Here is a 16,457-nt window from a genome sequence, read left to right on the forward strand (position 1 = left end):
GGGTTTGAGCCGTCAGCCTTCTGGTTAGCAGTCAAGTGCCTTAGCCACTATGCTACCAGAGCTCCCTCATTTTTATGTAGGGTTTATTTTATTTTTTTTTTAATAATACCTTGTTTTTCTATTTCAATACATAAATTAATACTAAAATTTATACTAAATGGTTGCTTAATGCTATGAAAGTTTATGTTTTTGTTTTGTATGCTTTCTAAATATTTGTATTTGATATATATTAAATACTTGGTTTTACTGATTTGCAGTATTTTTTTAATTCTTTACACTATTTAATGAATTGTTAATACCAAGTAAACGTTTTCATTTTGCGCCAGTGTACAGTCACTCTTTTAGAGGATATCAAAGTAAGATTTGAGATGTGAAGGATGGGAGGATTTAGTCAGCTAAAGAGAAGTGGTGGAAAAAATGTAGGCAGAGTTCTTCAGGTGAGAAAGGACAGTATGTTTGAGAAATAGAAAAGTTCAGGATAGTTAGTTCTCAGTTTAGAAAGAGCAGGGAAAGGTCTGGGTTGAGGCTGGAGTGGTATCTGATAACAGGTTGTGAGGGCCTTCCGGAAGGCTTGGAGAGTATCTAAGGACTTTGTGGAAACCAGAGAAGGATTTTAAGCTTAAGAGTGGATGGTCAGATTTGCATATTAGAAGGATCATCTGGCTGCTGTGTGAACAAATTGGAAAAGAACAAACCAGTTAGAAAACAAACATTCAGGCAAGAGGTGACTAGGGTTAGTCAGTGGCAGTGGGATGGAGAAAAAGTATGAAAGGATGTAGGTTTGAGAGATACTTAGGAACTAGATTATAGGGTATGACAATGGATCTGACATGAGCAACTGAGGGAATGGTGGTGCCAATTGCTGAAATAGTGATTGCAGAGAGAGCTGTGTAGGTCTGTGTGGGAAGATGATGGGTTCACTTTTACGGATACCAGAGGAACAAAGAAAGAGTTCTGTTGTGTATATGTAAACATCTAGGGTTTAGAGAAGTCTGGAATGGAGAATACATTTCTGAGTGTCATCAACATTGAGATGGCCTTTGAACTTCTGAGACTCAACAAAATATTTAAAAATGGAAAGAGTAAGGGAAACTGAGCTAAAGTTTTTGAGGGAAAATCAGGATAGGGTGAGGAAACAAGAGCATTTCTAGGAAAAAAAAAAAAAATGAAATGATCAACCGAGCCAGGCTTATGTAAAGTTTGAGGAAGATAAAGTCCAAAAATGACCATTTAAGGATAAGAAAGTCATTGATGCAAGGGAATTCAGATTATAGTATTCTAAAATGAGGGATTAGGCAGCTCTTTCAAGAAGTTTCCAGTAGAAGGAAAGAAATGAGGTAACTTGAAATAGGATAAGGGAAGAGGGTAAGGGTAAGTTTTAGGTTTAAAGATGGAGACTTAAGTCTGATTAACTGATGTGGGAATGAGCAAGATGAAAGATAGAAATAGGAGAGGTTGATCACGGTATCCGTCTTTGGGAAGGTGGCATGAGTGGAAACCAGAATGTAGGGGAGATCTTTGGACTGTAGAGAAAAGGAAGCAAGGGTCTGCGTGTAGGTAAGTGTGCATGTATGATGGTAGAAAATGAGGACATTTCCTTCTGAAATGATGACTTTTTTTTTTAAGTGGTGTAGGCAGCATTGTCATTTGCTGAGACAGAACATGGGTTGGGGAGGTTGAGGAGAATTGAGAACGATGATTGAAATACCTGCTCTGGAGAAGGGCAGAGAGCCCTGACCAGGGAGAGTCTGAGGACCAGTTGCAGTTCCTAGTGAGGATTTGATGGTGGTGCTATACCTTTGTGAATTTCCCCAGCAGCAGTGGACCTCTGTCCCACCTGTGGTGGTGGTGGTGGCGGCGGCGGCGGCGGAGGTGGTGGTGGTGTTATGTGCTGTCAAGTCGCCCCTGACTCATAGCAACCCCTCCTTGGGTTTCCGAGGCAGTATCACTACCGAAGTAGATTGCCCCATCTTCCTTCTGAGGAGTGGCTGGTGGGTTTGAATCGCCAGTCTTCTGGTTAGCAGTCAAGTGCCTTAGGCACTATGCTACCAGACCTGTGGTAGTCAGGCTGTGTTTGAGGAATTTCTAGAGAGCCAGGTCTCAGTTGAGTCCAAGATGTGCAAGGAAAAGAATATGAATGTGACTCACTCTCATCTTTGAAACATCCACTATTCTGTTCAATATTAAAATATCCTCTGAAGTTAATGAAGTGTGTCAAGCTCTTGGCTCCTTCAGTAAGTAGCCCCAGACTGCTGTTTTGTTTTTCTTTAAGTTCTTGTCCGCTTTTTTATACTATTTCTGTCTCCTCCCTTTCTGTTTTCTTCCTTGTTGTCAGTTGTTCTATCACATTGCTGTCTGCATGCAAGTCTATATCAGCCCTACACCCTGGATTTTGCCAGCATCTGGAGTTCCCTCTGAAATAAAGCCGTGGGCTTGAAGACCAGACCAAGCTTATTAGAATTGTGTGCAAAGTAAGAGTAAATAACCTGAGTGTGATTCTCATGTGCTGTGCTTTGAGGGTGTACTCGAGTGTTTGTACATGGATTCTGTGACATTTATTGGGTTGTTCCTTAGTTGTCCACTTACAAAATGTTTGTTGCCTGTGTCCCCATTGTGTTTTTCTTATTTTGAATTTCCATGGATCAAGATACTGTTATCAGAGAGCTTGCAATATTTATGATTGTATCTTCTGTAATCATTCTTTAGTACTTTCAAAATGTTTTCATATGTTACCTAAATTTTAAAAATACATGATTAAATATTACATAGTATACTTCACTATTACACTCATGGATTTTCAAAGCTTACTCTATTTTGTATGAGAATAACGTGTATTTTCAAATACTTATGCATTTTCTGTGATAATAATATACCATGTTACAACTTGATCATTTAGCCATGTCACATGTAAATGAAATAGAACAAAGTACAGTAAATGTTTCTCGGAGGTTTGAAAAAATAAGTTGTCTATTCTAACTTTTCATATGTTTCCATATTTTATGAACTTCCTAACCTATGGACATCCTCTGTACATATCAGCAATTTTAATTTTTTAAAGTATATATATTTTTAAGAAGCATAGTAAATACCACTTTTTTGTTTGTTTTATTTTCTGTAGCTTATTTTTGGTCTTGACCTTCCATCTGGTCAGGAGGAAGGTTAATTCAACAGCAGTTATTTGGAGGTTTCCTCCACACTCTGAGGTTGTACTAAGGTTTGGGGCCCTGGGCAATGCCAAAGCATGGAGAAGAGGCCCCAGAATTGTCAGTCCCCTGGTCACACTGATCACAAAGGAGAAGCCCATTGCCTCAACTCACACTCCTTCCAGGTTCACTGACTTTATTGGCTGCCTGCCTTGCTTGCTTGGTAAGGATGGAGCCCTAGGCAAGACTCCCACCTTCCTGGGACACTTTGAAACACATTGCCTCTGAGCTCCTCCTCCTCGTGCATGGGCTTCCTAGGGAGCTGAGTGCTGCTGAGTGATGCACAGGCCTCTTGCCCTCTGATTCTTGGAAATAATTTTTAATCTGGGGGAAATCACTGTTTCCTCAAATCCTATTCTCAATAAGTTTGTTGTTGTTGTTGTTGTTATGTGCCGTCGAGTCAGACCCGACTCATAGAGACCCCTCCTTGGGTTTCCGAGGCAGTATCACTACGGAAGTAGGATTGCCCAACCTTCCTTCCGAGGAGTGGCTGGTGGGTTTGAACCACCAGCCTTCTGGTTAGCAGTCAAGTGCCTTAGCCACTATGCTACCAGAGCTCCCTCTCAATAAGTTTAGTATTTATTTTTTTTTAAAAAAAGAACAAAAGCCAAGTAGCCCTGACACAAATCTTCCCTTTGGCAGGGAAGGACATCCAATGTAACCTATTTAAAATGGAAGAGAACACAATTTTCTTTTGAAAGAAGCAGTGTAGGAGGTTGCAGAGTAGTAAGGAACTTAGCAGGCCACCTATGTTTCAGTGTTAGCCCTGCTAAAACTGAGCCTTTGTCGCTTAGTCCTTGACTCATTCAAGAATTTTAGTATTTGTTAAACTTGCTTACATTTTATTAATGTAGAGTAGTTGTTGAGTGACAGTCTTACATATTGAGCAGAATGTAACATTTTTCAAAGCATTATGTACATTTTCTAATTTGTTTTGTCTTGTTTTCCCTAAGAACACTGGAACTATTTTGGGGCTGACGAGAATCTTGGTCCAGTGGCTGTAAGCATTCGAAGGGAAAAACCGGAAGAAATGAAAGAAAATGGATCTCCATACAACTACCGGATAATTTTCAGAACTAGTGAGGTAAGTTGCAAATGAGAGATTTGAGGCTCGATTGAAGTGATGGGAAAACAAGAATGAAGCAATTAAATTTAATGGCACATGGTTACAAATGCCATTGGAATTAACAAAGGGCTCCTTTCATTCATTTGTTGCCGATGGTTAGGTACAGATTCCCTCTCTCCATTTAGATCTGCATAGATTCGGTGAATGAATGGGTGTTTTGATTTGGAGATAGATAGGTCCATTAAGAGTGGCCCAAGGAAATTGGAGCCATCAGAATCCCAAGTGAGACCCCTGCCTGCCCTGCTGGGGCAGGCAGAATGCATCAGCCAGCTTGAGGAACAGGGCTTTAGAGGATAAGTGAAGGCCACTCAAGACTTAAGTCTCCCATTCCAAGCTGACATTTCTTGACCAAAGAACAGGCATTTGAGTCTCCTTCTTTCACCTCTTTCACTTTCCTATCTCTTGGACCTATTCACTGAGTTCCAGATTCCAGGCTATTTGAACCAAGGCCACCTAACTGTGGATGAGACAGGCTCTTGAGTCTTTTAGGAATCGACGTACGCATGAGTTTTTAATTTCAAATGAAGTTAAACTAGAAAAGGAAAAATAAAAACAGCTAACCGTTTGCTTTTTTTTTTTTTTTTTTTTTGTAACTCATGAATAAGTTTGGGACTTGGAGGTGGTACTTTTCTCTCCTGAACTTATGTAGAGTTGTGCCAGTTCATTGCCTCTCAGCTCACTTGAGGATTGTTGTTATCCAGTAATTCGTAATGCCCTCTTGAGGAATCTAAAAAATAATGGCTTTCAAACTAGTGTAAATAGGGCATTTGGCTTCATTTCCCCCATTAAATGCCCGACAAGTTTCACTGGTTGGCTTTGCTTAGTAATTGTTCCTAAGCTTGAACTCCAGGGAAATTAAAAATAGGAATTTTAAAGGCAAGACTTTAATACTCATACATTGTTTATAGTGGCCACAGAGAACCAAAGAGCTAGCATGCCCTAGTGTACTCTTTTTCACGCCGAAGCTAATCTTTCAGCAATGTAAATTCTTTGGTTGAACATGAAAAGCACAGAGAACCTATTGTGTTTTTGGAGTGGCTGTAGATAATTCTTTGACTCGATGGCAGTAAGTTTGGTTGTTTGGTTTGAGCTTCCCTGGGCCCCCAGATTTCTAGGAGCTTCACTTATTTTTGCTTCCAAGTCTTTTGACTTCCTTGTTCTTATGCCTGTAGCTGCTAAGACCACTCTGATTTAAGCCTCTGTCATACTTATTCTTCCTTTCCAATGCTATTTTTTTATCCACTTAAATTCATGTTCTTGTCATTATACTACCCTATCCCTCCTGCCACGGTTGAAGTTTTCTAAGTCGGCCCTGGCTTTCTCGCATCCTGTTACTGGTTTCCACAAGTCGTCCCTTCTCAGCTTGTCTTACAGGCACTTCTTGTCTGGCCACAGCCTCTCTCCAATGTTAACACCCAACCTGCATTGACAGGAGCCCTGCGGTTTGGTTGGTGAATCACTGGCTCCTCTTTTTCCCACCTTCATTTACTGGAGCCTCCATCCGGTTCTCTGGTCAGACATTTCATTTGTTTTCCTGTTAACCGTTCCACTGAATTATGTCCCTTGGGTCTGTTTCCTTAGCCTTTAAAACATTCAAGTCAAATTTTGTTCATTTCACTTGTTTTCATGTTCAAATTAATGTTCTGTTAATGGCACCTCTATTATTGCAGCTGTTTAGCCAGAAGCCTTGAAATCACACTTGACACACGCATGTGCACACACACGCGTGCACGTGCACACTTTCTGGCCCTCAAATCTGGTCTGTTAGCAAAGCTTGTTGACTCGATCTTCAAAATATGTCCAGAATTAAGTATTTCTCCCACCCCCACCACCTCAGCCCGTTCTAAACCACCATCTTTTTCAAGAAACTGATCTCCTCCTTCTTCCGTAAGTTCTGTGTCCTTTCAGCCCAGCAGAAAGCCTTTTGAAATGTAATCCAGATCCTGTCATTCTTCAGTTCAAAGCCCTTTAATGGTTTCCCATCTCCCTCCGGTGAAACCCGTGTCCTTGCTGTAGCCTAGGAGACCATGCCCGTGTGACGCATCTCCCCCTCGCCCACTCGGTCCCAGCCACTGCCTCCTTCCCTTTCCTAACCATGGCACTCCCTCTGCCTTCCTATTGGGGTGCTCTCCCCCAGCCATCCTCTTGACTCACTCTTGCACTTTTTCTGGCCTTTACCCACAAGTCAGTGGGGCCTGCTATGGCCACTGCATCTAAAATTTATAGTCCTTCTCCTAAAATTTCATATCTTATTTCATGCTTTATATTTTTTATTAACATTTAACACATTCACATATCGTATTCATTTATTTTGTTCATTTTTTGTCTCCCCCACTAGAAGGTAAGCCCCATAAGGGTGCAGACTTTCGTCTTTGTTGTTCGTTGCCACTGGCCCAATGCCTAGAATAGTACCTTCCTTCCCTCCTTTCTCCCTGCCCTCTCTCCCTTTCACTCCCTCTCTCTCCTCTTCCTTCCTTCCTCCTTTCCCCCTCTTCCTCCTTCCCTTTCTCCTTCCCTCCCTCTCTTCCTTCCTTCCACCAGTGTTTATTCAACAACAATTAATTGCCACTTGATTTTGTGTAATTTTCTTCTTTCTAATAAAAATAATCCATTCAAACTAAATATCAAACCAACTGCCATTGAGTTGATTACAACTCATAGCAACCCAATGGGAAGAGTAGACCTGCCCCCAGAGTTCCAAGGCTGTAGATCTTTATGGAAGCAGACTGCCCCATCTTTCACCCATGGAGTTGCTGGTGGTTTCGAACCACTGAACTTTTTAGTTAGCAGCTGAATGTTTTAGCCAGTGTACTGCCACAGCGCCTTAAAAAAAAAAAAAAAAACCATTTGAAATGGCTTAGTTCATAACATCTTTATCAGGTTTCTCATCGAAATAAACTTGAAGAAGTTCTCTGATAGAATGTTTCTGGATGCTGATCATTGTTCATAGCTCCTGGATTTTGTGGGACAGGCACTTCAACTTCATGGTTTTCATTGAAGCCAACCCAGTAAATGTACAAGGAAATACGATTTACCAATTAGGAGCTTTGTCTTATAGGGTTGCTATGAGTCAGAACTGACGCAGCGGCAGCGGGTTTGGTTTTTCTTGGTTTGGTTATGCCTTTGTAGGGACTTCTCATGTTAGTAAATCCTTCAAAAAAGAAGAAAATGTGGTCACCACAGTGATGCCCAGTTGCTTCAGTGAATGCCATCAAGAAAATAGAAATACAAATTAATCTCATTTCAATGTTGTTGTTGTTACTTGCCATCGAGTTGGCCCTGACTCCTAGTGACCCCTCCTTGGGTTTCTGAGGCAGTTATCACTACGGGAGTAGGATTGCCCAACCTTCCTTCGAGGAGTGGCTGGTGGGTTTGAACTGCCAGCCTCCTGGTTAGCAGTCAAGTGCTTTAGGCACTATGCTACCAGAGCTCCTTCAGTAGAAGCAGTTATTACAAAACACAGACAGATAAAAAAAGATCTTGCATATGTTTGTAGCCGTATCTGTTTATGAACAAAATCTCAATGGCATGGGAGCACAGGGCCTTATGAGGATTCCCTTCTTGGTTTTAAAAATTATTAACCAAAATGTCAGTGATGGTACTGATTTGGGTGTTAAAAATGAGTCATTCTTCTCATCTGCTTTGGCATTGGTGAAGTTAGCTGCTGCCTTTCCCTGGCACATGATGCAATATTAGCATTTCTGGCCTTGATTTCTAAATTGAGGATACTCCCAGCCTTTGTGGTCCCCATCCCAAGTCATGTACTTAATGTGTGAGAAGATGCATGGAATAGCTGAGTTAATCAGCTGTTCTCCATGATTTTTTTAAGAAGAATAAATGTGTGTGTGTGTGTAAGTTTCAAGTTTATTTCATGTGGAGCATCTATTGGGTTTGAACCACTGATCTTCTGTTTAGCAGCTGATTGCCTTACCTATTGTGCCACTAGAGCTCCTTAGAATAGATAATAATAGGAAAATGGTGGTTTTTTTTTGTTTTTGTTTTTTTTTTGACTAGTGTTATTTGAGGAGCTCTGGTAGCATAGTGCCTAAGGCACTTGACTGCTAACCAGAAGGCTGGCGGTTCAAACCCACCAGCCACTCCTCGGAAGGAAGGTTGGGCAATCCTACTTCCGTAGTGATACTGCCTCGGAAACCCAAGGAGGGGTCACTATGAGTCGGGGCCGACTCGACGGCAAATAACAACAACAACAAGTGTTATTTGAAAAGAAATAATTTGCAAATGATAGTACAGATACTAATCAAATGAATAAACTGTGAAAGAGCTCAGTACCTTTTTCCTGTATTGAGGCTAAAGTGTTGATGAATGTTGATGCTTTTCCTACCCTCATCTCTTCTCCATCAGTTGCCAAATGTGATATATTTTTCTTCCCTGGGATTCTTTTTTCCTTTGATTTTCATTTTTCCTGCCCATCCTATATCATGCCCTCTTTTCTGTTAACTTAAGGGCTGATACATCCTCCTTCTAACTGTATTCTCTGCCTCTACTTTTCTTCCTTTTGCAGTTCATCTTATTTACCAACTTAATTTTTTTTAGACATATACATTATTGTTCCCTCTCAAAAAAAAAAAAAAAAGTTCTGAGCTTAGCCGTGGTGGCCAGCTGAGGTGCACACCTCACAGTCTGCCTTCAGGGTTTCTGCTGGGGTTGCTTCCCCTCACCTCCTAGCTTTAGAATCCACTCCTCTTGTACTGTCTTTAAGAAAGCCAGCTGCCATCCAAGTCCCTTTCAGCTTCCAGCCACCTCACATGTGTCAGAGTAGAGCTGTGCTCCCTTGGGTTTTCATTGGCTGTTTTTTCAGAAGTAGATTACTACTGAGTCTTTCTTCTGAGGTGCCTCTGTGTGTACTCGAACTTCCAGCCTTTCAGTTACCAGCTGAGTGTGTTCAGCATTTCCACCACCTAGGAACTGTCCTTACATCTGGCTGAACTGTAGTAATTGCTGCTTCCTGCTCTTGCCTTCTTTCCTAGCTCCATATAACATCCTCATGTTATTCTCTGCCTTTTTCTCTTTGTAGAATTTCTTCTATATCTCATAGCCCCTTTCTAATGCACCCCTTCCATGAAGGCTTTTCCTTATACCCTGAGGCAGTATGATCTGTTTTCCCTGCCTTTGGACTGTCTTAGGACCTGAACTTATTAATACTTTTCTTCATAAATATACTCTTCCTGGGTTGCAGCTGTGACTATCTCACTTCTCACCCTCATACACTCCATAAACATCCCCCAGCATGTATGCTTCTATTATCTTTTTGTAGCTCCTGTTCACAGTATGATAACTTAGAACCTACGTACTTAACGGAATTTTTTTTCAATCTAATAAAATTTTTTTTCCTTAGGTCATTATTTAGTGTTTAGATTATATTAATAAACCCACTGCCATTGAGTTGATTTTGACTCATAGTGACCCCCATTGCATTTCCAGGGCTATAAATCTTAATGAAAGTAGATTGCCTTATCTTCCTTTCACAGAGCAGCTTAGGGGTTTGAACCACTGACCTTCTTACTAGCAGCCAAAGCCTTGTCCACTGTGGCACCAGAGCTCCTTATTAATAACTTTAGCAAGTGAAAATTTTGGGAAATTAAGATCGTTTTTGGCTTTAGTCTGATTGACTTTCCTCAAACAGGTCATCATTACATGGGGAAAAGTCTTAAGTTAGTATTTCATAAAAACAGAAGCTACTTTAAGAAATAAGGGACAATTTTAAATGAATTCAAATGCTGTTGACTCTGCTGCTGTACTGACTGAAAGCATTGCCTGCTGTAGCAGCATTTGGGGATTTGAGAGTTTATGCTTGCCCCAGGTATACACTCTGAAATTCAAAACTTTAGCCTTCCCCTTTTGTAATTCACAAAGTTATAAAATCTAAATGCAAATAAGCACTTATTTTCTAGATGTTTCTGTGGGATATCACCCTAGTTTTCTGGTTTGTCTGGCCACTGGTATACTGGAGCCATGTAGACACCTTGATCTTACTGATCTGTATGACAAAGTACTGTATTTGGCATTCAGTAAATGTCCTCAAAAGGCTTGAGTATGGGATCCTGTGGAGTTGCCTGGGTCTTCTGGAAGGCTTGGCCTCATTTTTCAGATGTGAAGTATCTTAGATCACTGTCTCATTCCCTCTGCCTCACCAGCTTAACCAGTCAGTCACTGCAGTCTGGGCCTTCAGTGCACATGATGCTGGTCTCGCCTCTCACGCCCCAGCTCTCGTCTCTGTTTCAGCTCATGACCCTGAGAGGGTCAGTCCTGGAGGACGCCGTCCCCTCCACAGCAAAGCACTCGACTGCCAGAGGGCTTCCCCTGAAAGAAGTGCTGGAGCACGTGATTCCTGAGCTCAATGTCCAGTGTTTGCGGTTGGCCTTCAACACCCCCAAAGTCACAGAGCAGCTCATGAAACTGGATGAACAAGGGGTGAGTGTGGCTTTAAGGAAAATTTCCTGTGAGGCTAACAGGATACAACCTCAGTATTTCGTTTTTGACAGAGAGATATCATTTATTGTAAAGAATGCTATGCGCTCTTGCTGTTAAATCTTTCTTTTTTCCCCTCTGATTCTCTAAACTCAGAATATTTCTCCCCTTTTGAAATTCTCTGTGTCACAATCAATAGATAGGATACTTAAACCATGTTCAGCTCTATTGAATCTTACATAGATGCAGGGAATTCTTCAAGTACTCTGGGAATTGGCATCATGCCTAAGGCATTTGACTGCTTAACCACAGGGCTGATGGTTCAAACCCACCAGCCACTCATCAGAAGGAAGATTGGGCAATCTACTTCCGTGGTGATACTGTCTCAGAAACCCAAGGAGGGGTCTCTGTGAGTCAGATCTGACTCGACGGCAGTGAGTTTGGTTTTTTGGTGTAGCACTAATAATAAGAGTAATCATAGCTAACACTAATGAGCACATTTGTCAGGCTCTGTTGTAACTGCCTTCAATGTTTATTCCATTTAATCTCCCAGCCCTGTTAGGATGGTGCTGTTAATATCTCCATTTTAGAGATAAGAAATCTGTGGCTTAGAGGAATTAAGCAATAATTCCAAGTACACAGTTAATAAATTGTGGAGCCAGGGTTCAAAGACAGTCAGATTCAAAGCCTGTGCTATTGGCTACCACACCATACCATTCTTGAAAGTTTGAAATTTAGGTCTATTAGTACCACCAATGAAATATTTTAGCTAAGATTTCGACATAGGCAGTCTTAAAATTTGGGTCCTAATTGGTAACAAAATTAAAATGCTCAAACTTTTCTTATTTCCATCTAAATGTGGAGACCTGTGATCAAAATGCAGATGAGGGACAGGATAATCCAAATAGAGGTAGCAGAGGGTAGAGAGTGGAAAATTACCATCTCAAAAATCCGCTGGTCAGTCAGTAAGCACATTCCATTTGGGATCTTTTGAGCATATGGCCTAATGTTGTATATGTCATATGTATATACTCTCACTTTAACTCTTTTTTTGAGCACTGCATCCTGGAGGTGGTGGTGGTAGCTTTAACATTGCATTTTGTAAAAATTCATACAGGAGTAAAATTTGTCCAGTTTTTGAATGCCACTTTGTGAATAAATTTTGATGGTATTTCCTTAATTAATCAAAATTCCACTTTAGTTAAAATTAACGAATTTAATTAAAAAATAAGTTTCAAAGTGTTCTGGTTAACTGTGTGCCGCTCTAAGAGAAGATACCACAAATGGGATGGCCTTTAACAAACAGGAGTTTATGCTCTTAAAGTATGGGAGGCTAGAAGTCTGAGTTCAAAGTGCTGGGCTCTAGGGGCTGTGTGAAAGCCCCTCAAGCTTAGGCTTCAGCTCTGCCTCTTGCTCCCGGCCCACTGAAGCTGGAGGTGTTTCTTCACTCAGACAGCTGCTGGCTGCTGAGACTGACAAACCCAAGGTCAACAAGTAACAAGGCACAGTCCCAGTATTACCAAACCACACGGCAGGCCATTAATTTAAGTCCATTAAAGTCCCAAGATCAGCAGAGCAGGGCAGGCTGTTGAACAATGATTTGGCTACATGCAGGGTTCAGGGGTGCCATAAGCTAGAGACCATTCCCAAAGCTGTTTTCTATATATGGGAAGCAGACCACATACCCAAAGCAGCTACCCAGCTGCTCCAATAGATTCCACCATGGAGTTAATTACCAGTCTCACCATGGGGAATAACTACATTCAGCTGCCCAGCCACTCAACCAGGCCTAGCCAAGTTGACACACAACCTTAACTACCACACAAAGTATATTTAATCTTTCAATTCAGCCAATGAGAATATATTATGAACTAGTAATTGAACATAACTTTTCTAATTCTCACTTTCTCTGTCCATTCATTTCACTTTTTATAATGCACACCTAATGTCTATTCCATGCGTGTATATTAAGAATGCTGTGAGTATCTCCTGTGGCTTCCAGCCAAACAAAAGACAGGCATATGAGGTGAACATTTACACTAGGTAGTTACACTTCTTGGAGAGAACTACCATGGGAGAATAGAAGGGCTGTGTATGTACAGGGACATAGCTCAGGAGGCAGGAGTGCATGGAGGGAAGGACACGGTGAAGAGGAAACTATAGGGAGGAAGTAGCAGGGGAGCATTGGGGTAAATTGTAGTCAATGTCATGAGATAAAGTGTATGTGAACTGGTGTATGGAAAGTGAATTTTCTCTGTAAGCTTTCACCCAAAACACAAAAATAATAATGATAATTCTGTGAATATTTCCACAAAATGTAATTATGAAACACCCTGAACTCTACAGGAGAAACTTGATGCATATACTTAATGATTTTGGGGGATGTTTTTAGTAGATATTCTGGATGCTTGTTCTACCAAGGAACAAGAGATATATGATGACTGGGACTTCATTGATTCAGCCATTTTAATTACTGTGCTTTTCTGGGAGAATGAAAGCATTTAGACATTGATAGATAATAGAAACAAATATTTAGCATTCTGAGCTCTACATTAGAACAGATTATCTTATGTAAAGGAGGTATTTATTGTCATTTTCCCTTGGTTTACTCACTCACAATAAAAAAGTTGTGCCCCACTTACTGAAGTTGTATGGGGTGTCTGGCATATTTTAGACCACTATTAGTGACTGCAAACTGTTGGAGCATGGATGATACTGGCCTGTGGTGAACACTATGGTCTCACCAGTGTAGGAAAGATAAGAACAGTGTAGAGAGTTTAATTAACACTAACTTAATTTAAAAACTGTCCATTCTGAAATTATGACCTTCCTATTCTTGAGGATATTAAAACATCCTTCCTTCATAAAATTATGATGATAGTGTATCTGAGTTGTGTTCTTTAACATCTTTTCGTGACAAGATTAAAATTTGATCTGCATAAGTCTCTCCAAAAATCTTCTGGAAATTGCACTGACAGTGGAACATACAGGTTTTATCCTATGCTATTCTGTATGGGCAGCTTTGTAGCCAGCCTACATGGCACCACCACTTGGCCTCTGTCTTTTCTTTTAAATCTTCCTCCAGAGCATTCAAAGCCTGGATTGTACTGATCTAAAACAGATGACACACATACTTAGGCTTTTTGTCTGGGGAGTCATTTTTGGGGTAGGAAATCTCGTTAGTGCCTTGGAATCATTTTGAGAAACTGATTATTTTGGTGCATTTGCACAAACAGATTTTATAAAGGAAATGCTTGTAAGTGTAGTAGATTGTGCACATGAACTGCTACAGAGCATGTTAATTTCCATCTATGTCATCATTGTCTTTTTTTTAATTTCAAGCTTTGTGCTTCCTTATATTCTTTAAAGAGATTTGTAATATGATACTGGGAAACTAGACTCACCACAAGGGACTTTTACACCATCCTTTAAACTTTATTTAAATGATTTCTTTAATATGTTATCTACTCATGCTAAATGCTTTTATAATTATGCTTGGCAAAATAAAATTATTGGTTTGCTATTGCATTTTACCTTTCAAATCTTTAGTGATTTATTTCCTCATTTTCCCATCTTTAAAAAGCTAAAATGAACAGAACAAGTTAAAATTACACCTAAAAGATATAAAAAGAGAAAGCATAAAGAAAAATTTTTAAATTTGTTTTTTATTTGATTTGACTCTAAGATGTTTCAACGCCTGAAGTTTTAGAAAATGAATACATGTTTTGTGGCTTATCTGAGCTTTCACATTCTCTTTCCTGATACCTTTCTGGGCCTTTTGCTATTTATTTATGTACCTTTTCATTTTTTTATAAAAGAGCAATGAGAAAATAAGTGTAACCTGCCATTGTTTTTCTATTTACGGGAAGATAAAACTGTGTAGCGGAGAAAATTTGGATCACCTCTGGATCGTCTTCCTCATTTTCACTTACTGGTCATTGAGACCATCTTCTCGTGATAAAAACAAAGTTTGTCGATAGATATGTTTAATTGTTAGTATGTCCTGAGCACTTTACCCTCATTCTCTGGTTCAGTCTTCACAGCAGTCCTGTGCTATAGTACAGGTTCAGCTGTATGTGGTAGATGCCCATGATTGGGCTTATTTGACACTTGAGGAAATGGATACTTATTCTCAGGGTCATTTTTCTTCTCATGTGGTAGTAGTCCTGAACACTGAATTCAGATTTGTGCAATGCTACCTTTCGTTTTTAAGATTTGCAAGTTTTCGTAAGCTTTTGCATATCCTGAATTTTTTTGATCCTCAAGACTACATTGTGAAATATCAGAAATTTCATTATCTTTTCAAGTCAACTTTGTAATAATATGGCCAATTCAGCTAATTTAAAATTTGCCCCATCAGAGCCATTTTTCTTTATCAGTCATGTAATAAACATCTGTATCTCATGTACTCTGTGCATGGGGGATGAAAGATTTTCATATCAGACCCTGGTTTAACTAGTTCATGCATAACAAGTGGTTAGGACAGTGCTGGGCATGTGGTAAACATTAAAAAAAAAAAAATTAGCTATTGTTGATAATGATAAAATGGTGACTTGTTATTAACCCTTTACATGCCATACCTTATTTAATCTTTGTAGCCATCCTATGAGAGAGCTTCTGTTATAGGTAATATATTATGCTTACTTTTCTAAGTAAGCATAACTCCCAAATCCAATGAATGCACATTGAGTATCACTCTTTGCAGAGGGTTTAACTACTGTAGAGAATAAATAGGTTCATATCCTCATCCATGAAGGAAATAAGGTTGTTAACTATTACAATGGAAGTAGAGTTAATATAATGTGTATAATAAGAGAATTGCAAAAATAAATGAAAACTGGTGGTGTCAACCAGTGAGGCTGAGTCGTGATCTGTTAGATGGATCTGCATGAGATAGGCCTTGGAGGGGAAGTGGATTTCATCAGGTAAGAGAATAAACTGTAAGATGATCTGGACTAAGAGCAGAACACAGAGGCGTAAGAGCACAGTGTTGGGAGGCAGAGAGCATCCAGCTTAGCAAGAAGGTGGGGCACATGTCAAAGAGAGACGCAAATAGATCACTTTCATGGAGCGGTGACTGTGCCAGGCCCTGTGGTCAACACTTTGTAGGAATTACTGTAATTGACCCTGAGAATCCTTTGCTGTTCATTATTATTGATTATTGATTATTGTTCCTGTGTTACACACCAGCCACTGAGGCACAAAAAGGCCAGAAGACACTTCCCTCACCCCCAGATCACAATTAGCACCTTGTGACAGCAGGTCTTGAATCCAGCCAGTCAGCTGCAGAGCCCACATTCTTAACCAAAGCACCATACACCCGTCTTTCTTTCCTCTCCCCGGGACTGGGACAGGAAACTCAAAAGACACTCCAAGCCTTGTTGTAAAGGTTTCAGTGGGATGCTAAATGTATCATGTTAAACTCAAATGCAAATAGAATACAGTTTATAAGTATTTAAAGTAGAAATGCGAGTTTACCAAAGAGAAAATTGATAGTCCTTCCTGTTTTCATTAGAGTATAAAGTTTCACATCTACAGTAGTGATTTTCCCTAAATGGGTATTTTCACTTTTCTTCTAGATGCTTATTAGAAATGTAGGAGCTCTGGTAGCATAGTGGCTAAAGCACTTGACTGCTAAACAGAAGGCTGGCGGTTCAAACCCACCAGCCACTCCTTGGAAGGAAGGTTGGGCAATCCTA

The 16,457-nt window shown here is 40.2% G+C and overlaps 1 protein-coding gene across 1 annotated transcript in view; it reads left to right on the forward strand.

Moving 5' to 3' along the window:
- SIPA1L1 (signal induced proliferation associated 1 like 1) overlaps positions 1 to 16,457 on the forward strand; it is a 184,497-nt gene that overhangs the window by 25,037 nt on the left and 143,003 nt on the right. The window contains exons 2-3 of the mRNA XM_007942340.2: positions 4,157 to 4,287; positions 10,573 to 10,761. Coding sequence (XP_007940531.1) covers positions 4,157 to 4,287; positions 10,573 to 10,761 — 320 coding nt within the window. The remainder of the gene's footprint in view (positions 1 to 4,156; positions 4,288 to 10,572; positions 10,762 to 16,457) is intronic.

Source organism: Orycteropus afer, unplaced genomic scaffold, assembly GCF_000298275.1.
Source record: "Orycteropus afer afer isolate SDZICR_OR568_19922 unplaced genomic scaffold, OryAfe1.0 scaffold00088, whole genome shotgun sequence".
Lineage (NCBI taxonomy): Eukaryota > Metazoa > Chordata > Mammalia > Tubulidentata > Orycteropodidae > Orycteropus > Orycteropus afer.